This window comes from Neophocaena asiaeorientalis, unplaced genomic scaffold, assembly GCF_003031525.2.
Source record: "Neophocaena asiaeorientalis asiaeorientalis breed wild unplaced genomic scaffold, Neophocaena_asiaeorientalis_V1.1 scaffold275, whole genome shotgun sequence".
Lineage (NCBI taxonomy): Eukaryota > Metazoa > Chordata > Mammalia > Artiodactyla > Phocoenidae > Neophocaena > Neophocaena asiaeorientalis.
Window position 1 is genome coordinate 1,667,905 of NW_020173679.1, and position 8,105 is coordinate 1,676,009.

At 53.7% G+C, this 8,105-nt stretch overlaps 1 protein-coding gene across 1 annotated transcript in view; it reads left to right on the top strand.

Moving 5' to 3' along the window:
* Positions 1 to 8,099, top strand: part of IFFO2 (intermediate filament family orphan 2) — a 44,950-nt gene extending 36,851 nt beyond the window's left edge. The window contains 5 exon segments of the mRNA XM_024749805.1: positions 763 to 902; positions 4,990 to 5,110; positions 5,247 to 5,339; positions 6,271 to 6,401; positions 7,648 to 8,099. Coding sequence (XP_024605573.1) covers positions 763 to 902; positions 4,990 to 5,110; positions 5,247 to 5,339; positions 6,271 to 6,401; positions 7,648 to 7,753 — 591 coding nt within the window. The 3' untranslated portion in view covers positions 7,754 to 8,099.
* The last annotated feature ends 6 nt before the right edge of the window (positions 8,100 to 8,105 follow it).

The following is an 8,105-nucleotide window of genomic DNA, read 5'->3' on the forward strand; positions in this document are numbered from 1 at the left end:
GATGGGTTAGCACTGGCAAATGTCCTCCAGGGAGGGCTTGGGGGCTGGTCCAGCTGCCCAAAGGGCGTGCGTCATTCTCTGAAGGCTGCTGCTTGAGTTTTGGGTTGTGGTTTGGCTTTTGCTTGAGCCCAGGGCAGTATGGCGTGTTGTCGCTTTAAGTATGTGACTTTGGATGTAGTGGGGTGAGGTCTGGGCTTCCCTGGGGCCCATTGTCCACCTCGTGCCTTCTTGCTGCCCCTTTGCGGGGAAGCAAGGGACCATTTCAGCCTTCGTCTGGTTTGTCGTGTCTTGTCTGCTTGGAGTGGAGGGAGCTTGTTGAACCTGGGGCTGCCTGCCTGTCAACTCTGCATGTGAACAGGAGGGCTCTGGGAAGCGTGGAGCCATCTGCGCCTCTGTAAGGGGTTCTCTGTCTCTCTGGCTGCCTCTGACACATACCAGGCGACTCAGTGCCCCAGTCTGGCCTGCTCTTCACCCCAAATGATGGGGCTGCCTCTCTGGTGAAGGGGTGAGCTGAGCTAGCCCAACCACCAGGCCTCCCAGGGCAGGGAAGGGTCCAGGCCATCTGCCCCTCCATCCTGCATGTCTCCCCACCTCACGCTTCCTGCGAACGCTGCCTGCTTCTTAGAGGACCCGGCATCAAGCAGTGGCTGCACCAGCCATGCTCCATCCATCCTATGGGACGCCGGCTCCCTTCCCAGTCCACCCCGCCCTCCATCCCCGCAGAGCCTCCCAGTGACCTTGGTCTTTTCCTTTCCGGGTCAGGTGGTCCCCAAAAAGAAGGAGCGTAAGGTGGCTTCGGATGATGACATCTCTGAGCAGGACGGGGAGGTGAACCGGTTCTCGGATGACGAGGTCGGCTCCATGAACATCACAGACGAGATGAAACGCATGTTTAACCAGCTGTGAGTATCCCTGCTGCCTGGGGCCTCCTCTCCGTTTCCCCAGGTTGGGCAGGGCAGGGGTGGCAAACCGGTGACCTGGGCCGGAAGTAGCCGGCAGATGTTTTCTTTGGCCAGCACGGTGCTCTGAAAGAATTCGGATTCGGAGTTTCACGTTTTCAGAAAGGGTCAAATTGGTAACGGTGGTCACATTTGTGGGCAGTTCTTTTTTTTTTTTAACTGAGATAATAGGACCGACGTGTAACATTCTGTTAGTTTCATATATGCAACATCATGTTTTGGTACTTCTGTATGTTGTAAAATGCTCACCACAATAAGTCTAGTTAACATCCATCACCATACAGAATTACAATTTTTTTTTTCCCTTGGGATGAGCTGCTGCCCGGGTTAGTGGCAGAGTTGGGCTGGGTGTGGTCAGTGGTGGGCTGGAGCTGGCTTGTACCAGCTTGTAAAAGCTGATTGTATGCATGTCTGCCCACTCCAGGTTTAGCGATGGCATATTAGTAGCTTAACATTTGCCGCGATGGGAAATTGTCAGGGGCTACCAGTCTGGGCAGCCCTCTCCCACCCCTGTGGACAGCTGACTTACTAGAACCTGGCTGCGCACAGTCATCCGGGGCAGGGATGCATCGTAGCCTTGGTGTACGCAGTGCTATACTTGCAATCCTGATCCATCTTTGGCTCTAATCCGTAGAGTATCCCGGTGTGGGCTTGGGGAGGGTAGGGGTGCAGCTGTGGGCATTGGCTGACTCACCTAAGGGCCTTGAGTCAGAGAGCAGGCTGGGACTGGGTCTCTGACGTCCACCTTTCCCCCTGCCCCACTGGCCTGCTCTTGCCTGCTCTCTCCCCTGAGCCCTGGGAACTCAGCTTTTGCCCAGGACTGGAGTCCTCCCTCCCCACCCCTACCTCCCGCACCCCTTGCGTCTGAGTCTCAGGGCCCCAGCACACTTTCTGGCCTGATGTCCGTTCTCTGGAGTCCTGAGCTTCCAGCAGCGGGGCTGGCTGGATTCGAGTGCTTGCCTCTGATGAGCCATCACCGACCTTCCAGGCCCCTCCAGGAGGGCACCTCCTGTCAGCAGGCGCTCCTGCCATCATACTCATTTCCAAAGCCAGGGGCACAGGCCCCGCCTAACGCTTCCTGCAATGCTGGGGGCTGGCCTAGCACGGTAGAGTCCCGAGATCACTCTGCCCAGCCCCTTCATTGTACAGATGAGGCTCAGAGAGGGCTGGGCAAGTCGGGACAGAGCCGGGCCCCTGACTCCCGGTCCAGCACTGTCTCCGTGCTCACAAGAGATTTCCTCTTCTGTTTCCTTGCCACACCGTCCCCACCCTGGTGACTTGTCAGGAAGACGGGAACCGGACCTGGGTGGGATGGGTTTGCCCAGCACTTACCTATACTCGCTGTTCCCTTGAAACAACCTGGAGATGGGGCTGTGTTCGGGGCTTTGCTGTTTCGAGGGTGACAAGGAGATTCCTAGACTCTCGGTTCATCTTCACCATCTCCCCCCACACCCAGTTCTCACAGTCTCATCTTTCGCTGATGAGAGGGGCTTTGGAAGAGAACCCTTGGTCGGGTCTAGGCTTTCTGAACGTTGCTGTGGGCATTTCTGAGTGTAGGGCATGGTTGTATGCCCCAGAGACCCAGGCTGGGTTCACTTGGTTGAATTAAAGGGCTGCTTTGAAGAAAGTGTTGTCCCTGGTTTTCATAAAGTCACCAGGAATCCAGAGACTGCCCAGGAAGTGGCGTGAGCTAAAAAGCTGTGCTCCCAGGTGTATGAAAGAGCATTCTTTCCATTGCTGCTAAAATGGGCACCTGAGCGTTGACAGGTCTGAACTGGGTTCAGTATCCAATTAGGTTGATCTGGTTGTAAAGTTGCCTAGTTCAAAAAAAAAAAAAAAAAGCCAACCTCTGATCACCCCTCCACCCTTGTAGTTCTAGCTAAGGCCACGCAGAAGGCACCAGGGCAGGGCCCTGGCCCCCTCCCGCTGACATCTCCACGGGCTGAGACCCAAGCTAGAGCCCCCACTGCCCCGGGCCAGCTCCTCTGAACTCCTTGAATAATGCACCCGTGTCAGGGCTGTTTTGTTTTGATCAAAATCAGTTGCTTGGGCTTCAGGCCCAGGAGAAGGGGAGAAATTTGCTACTTTCTCTGCACCAGCGGCCAGCCTTCCTGCTCAGCCCTGCCCTCCAGATCTGGGGGGAGGGGGGGCGTCTCTTCCCAGCCCTTTCTCTTGTGCAGGCAGCTTCCTATCCTTTCTAGTTCCCCATTACTCAGCTGGGGTTTCCTTCTTGTCCCAGCTGCTGGGAAGGAAGTGAGGTCAGCAGTCTAGTATGTGAGGTGGCGATGGGTCGACGACGACGCTTGACCCAGGGGCTCGCCCTGAGCTGTCTTGCTGTGGGGGGCGGGGTGTGGGCAGCGCCTCACCCTGCAGCCCTGCCCCAGCTCTGGTCCTTGGATGCAGGGAGCCACCTGCAGGCTCCCGCAGGAACCGCTTCTTGGTGGGGAACCTGGCTCCCAGGGGTGCTCTTGGGCTCTGCCCGGTGGCTCCAGCCTGGTCCATTGTCAGCAGGTTGGGAGCAGTGCCCTGTAGGATCCAGAAAGTAGTTGAAGGAGTGAGCGTAGGCAGTGGGGAGAGCCCTGGGATGGGAATCAGGACTTGGGACCCACATCTTCCTCTGCAGCTGATTCACCGGGTCAAGCAATTTAACTCCTGCAGGCCTCAGCCTTCCCATCTGGATAATGGGCATATTGGGCTGAATGATTTTTACAGTCCCCTCCAGTTGGGGTAACCAGTACACCTCCAGAACCCCTTCAGTCCCAGGCCCACCTGTATGGTCCATCACCCTACTTCCAGTTCTAGTGAATAGGGAAGGCCAGAAATCGCTCAGGCTTTGCATTCAAGTCTGATTTCCAGCATGTATTATTCTAGAAGTCCACCTAATCCCTCTGAGCCTCAATTTCCTTACCTGTAAAATGGGACTGACAGTCATGCTCACCTCAAAGGACTGTTGTGAGGATGGAACGAATTGCATTTTAATACATGCATGGTGGCCTGTCCCGTGCCCAGCACATAATAGGTGCTTGGTGATGTTTTGATGGGCAGGAAAAAGCTGTAGGAAACAGAAAGATCTGGCTTTCAGCCCTAGGTTCTTTTTTTTTTTTTTTAATTTTTATCAGAGTATAGTTGATTTACAATGTTGTGTTAGTTTCGGGTACACAGCAAAGTGAATCTGTTATACATATATCCACTCTTTTAGATTCTTTTCCCATGTAGGCCATTACGAAGTATTGAGTAGAGTTCCCTGTGCTATACAGTAGGTTCTTATTAATTATCTATTTTATATATAGTAGTGTGTATATGTCAGTCCCAATCTTCCAATTTATCTCTCCCTCCCTTACCCCCTGGTAACCATAGTTTGTTTTCTACATCTGTGACTCTATTTCTCTTTTGTAGATAAGTCCATTTGTACCTTTTTTAGATTCCACATATAAGCGATATCACAGGATATTTGTCTTTCTCTGACTTACTTCACTCGGTATGGCAATCTCTAGGTCCATCCATGTTGCTACAAATGGCATTATTTTGTTCTTTCTTATCAGCCCTAGTTTCTGGTACAGCCTAGCTTAGTGTGGCTTTGGACAAGTGAATTATTCTTTCTGAGCTGCAGTTTCCTCATCTGTAAAATGGGAATAATAAATAATACCCACCTTTCCAAGTTGCAGAAAAGGTTATGTGAATCACCTGAGGCATAGCAGGGGCTCCAGGAATGAGTTATTAAATGAAAGGAAAACAGTCAACAAAATTGGACTTGGGAGGAAAATATCTTTAGTCTCCATTAATGAAAGCCTGGCATCTTTAGGAATGTACATTTTAAATTGTATAAATAATATGTAAATACACTCTGCATTTGAAAAGAGTTAAACTCCAAGGAGAAGGCATGCGTCCCCTTTGGCCACCACCCCTGCCTTTTTGGATGGCCACCTGGCAGGAGCCCAATCATCAGGGCAGTGTCCCTTGCTCTCCCCTGTCCAGGCCCCTGGAGCCTGGCTCTGTTCACTCATGCCCTCCTGTGTCCCCCCCCCAACAGGCGGGAGACCTTTGATTTCGACGATGACTGTGACAGCCTGACGTGGGAGGAGAACGAAGACACACTTCTGCTCTGGGAGGACTTCACTAACTGCAATCCGAGCATTGACCTGCAGGGCGAGGTGAGCCGGGCATGGCTTCTTAGAGGCTGGGAGGTAGGCATTGGGAGCACTTCCTTTCCACGATCCCGCATCCCCCACTCTTACCCTGCAGCCCTTACCACCCAGCTGAGTTGTCCCCTCTTTTCTGTTTCCCCAGCAAGAGGAAAACCTGGGCAACTTGATCCATGAGACTGAATCCTTCTTCAAGACGAGAGACAAGGAGTACCAGGAGACCATAGGCCAGATCGAGGTGAGGCGTTAGCTTGTTCACATCACCCGGTTGTGACCCCCGAGACTCACGGTGATTAGGTGCCCGTGTGGACAGGGGCTGGGAGAGCGACGCAGATGCAGGATCGGAAGTCAGGACATCTGCTGATTCCCTGCCTAGTGTTGGGCAAGTCACACCCCTCTTAGGGCCTCAGTTTCCTAATCTGTGAAATGGGGGTGGTGATCCATGTTGGCCCCAGAGAGGTTTTTTTTTTAGGTTATTGACTGAGATGATGATCTCAAAATAATGAGAACTGACATTTGAGTGACATCAAGCGACACTGGGCACTCAGCCCTTTAAAAATACACCCTCCCTGGTATCTGCATACCTTATGTATGTACCTAGAGGGACCTGGGTGCCTCCACGCTATGCAGTAGGTACTGTGTGCCCCATTTTACAGAGGAGGAGTTGAGGTTAAAAGAGACCAAGTGACTTGCCCAAGGCCCCCCAGCCAGGAAGCAGCCTGTAAGCCCAGTTCTCCCAGCTCTGGAGCCTGTGTGCTGGGCCACATCTGTCAGTGAGAGTCACTGCTGTTGTCACGCTGGAGAAAGAGAAGGCCAGCTCCTTTCCTGGGGGATGTATCACTTGGTAGAGGAGAAGGGTCAGAAACACGAGAGACTTCAGGACTTTTCTAATCCAGTCCACAGAAAGGACTGCAGGGATGCTGGACAGGGTGGAGTTGCTAGGGCTGCCCCAGTGGTTGCCAAGCAACCATTCACCTTCCACCAGGAGTGGTTCTAGGGGCCCTGCGCCAGTATGTAGAGAGCAGAGGGCAGAGGGAGGGCCCTGAGGGCGTGGTGTCCTGGGGTGGCCCCGATGCTGCCACCACCACTGAGGACGGGAGGTTGCTGAGTGGTCTGCTATGAGGGAGGATGACTTGGCCTCCCCTTTATGCCATGTTGGTTCCTCTCAGCTGGAGCTGGCCACGGCCAAGAGCGACATGAACCGACACTTGCATGAGTACATGGAGATGTGCAGCATGAAGCGGGGCCTGGACGTGCAGATGGAGACCTGTCGCCGGCTCATCAAAGGCTCTGCAGACAGGTACCTGGCCTTGTCCTCCCTGGCAGTGCAGTGGTGGCATATCCTTGGGCTGGGTGGCGGGATTTGTGGGGCTGCAACTTACAGCCTGGTGGTTTCACCTGCCCAGGCCGTTGGTCCAGCCGTCCATCCGCCTGTCCGTGCATCCGATGACTGTTAGCCTCCTACTATGTGTTAACGCCTCACACATCTAATCTCACGTGACCACTCACAGCAACCCTGCCCCCATTGATTCAACAGCTAGTTGAAGGCTGGCTCTGTGCAAAGCCATGGGGATACAGTGATGAGCAGAACATTCGCAGCCCTGGCCCTCCTGGAGCCCACGCCCCACTTCCTGCTGAGCTGGGGGGTGGAGGTGGTGGCCGGGGCTCACATGTGTCCTTAGGAAGCCATTTTCCTTCCTTTCCCGTCTTCCAACCCGAGGCCATGTGGGTCTGTCCCCGGGAGACTGACATGCATCGGGCCTCTTTTATTTGCTGGGGGACACCAGAACCAAGACAGAGCCCCTGCCCTCAAGGAACACGCAGCCTTTCGGGGAAGACAGACGTGCTAATAATAAAATGAGATAATACACATAAAATGCTTGGCATCAAGCACAGATATATTAATTATAATTGTTCTCTTATCATGACGATATTCTTGCAGGCCGTTGTTTGGGCTGTAAGAGAGGGAGAGGCAGGGGGAGGTTGCGCGCGCGCGCGCGTGTGTGTGTGTGTGTGTGTGTGTGTGTGGCCCTGGGCTTATTAGCATGTCACCTTTAGCTCATTGATTCCCAGAAGCCACTGTTGTTATTTCCATTGTTGGGATGGAGGAGCGCCCCGTAGGCAGGGAAAATAGCTTGCGCCAGGCCCCCCAGCTCAGCAGTGATAGAGTGAGGATTCAAAACCAGTGCTATTAACCACTGTCCTATGTGTTCTCCCTTTGGGCTCTGAGTTAATTGTCCAGACATGTGTTAGGTGATGGGAGTGTAAAAACTGAGCTTGACCCGTGGTTTCTGCTCCCAAGGAGCTCTCAGGACCAAGCAATTACAGAGGCGGGTGCAGGGCGTCCCAATAGGTCTCTATAGCCATGTTCAGCTCCTGGGCTTTGAAGATTCTAAGGCAAGTGGTGCAAGGGCGGGCCTCGGGGCAGGATCCCCCTCTGAGGCTAGGTTTTCTGGGAATGGCTGCTCCATCTTTCCAGCTCTTTGAATCCCTTCAGAGGTCCTCAGGCTGCCCTCTGATGTCCCCCATTCTCTTGTGCCTTCCAGGAATTCACCGTCGCCTAGCTCCATGGCCAGCAGCGACTCAGGAAGTACAGACGAGATCCAGGATGAGTTTGAGCGGGAGGCGGATGTGGAGCCCATGGTCAGCTGATGACTGAGGTCCCCCAGCCCGTGCCTGGTGGTCTTGGTGATGGGGCCTCTGCCCGCCTCTCCCCACGGGGCCAGGAAGTGGGGCTCCGGCCCTCGCCACGCCAGACTTCCTATGCCCTCCCTTCTCTGGAGGCCCCAAGGGACCGCTGCTTCCTTCCTTCCTTCCGCCCACCACCAACCAGTGCCCCTTCTCCATCCACCCACCCAAGGAATGGTGCTGTCAATTTCTATTGTTCTCCACATTACAGATACAGACTTCTGTCCGGACGATGCAGTGTTAACTGTGCCTTTTCCCTTAAGCTGAGCCACTTTGAGCTCCAAAGAATTATTCCTAGCAGGTGTTTTTATACAAA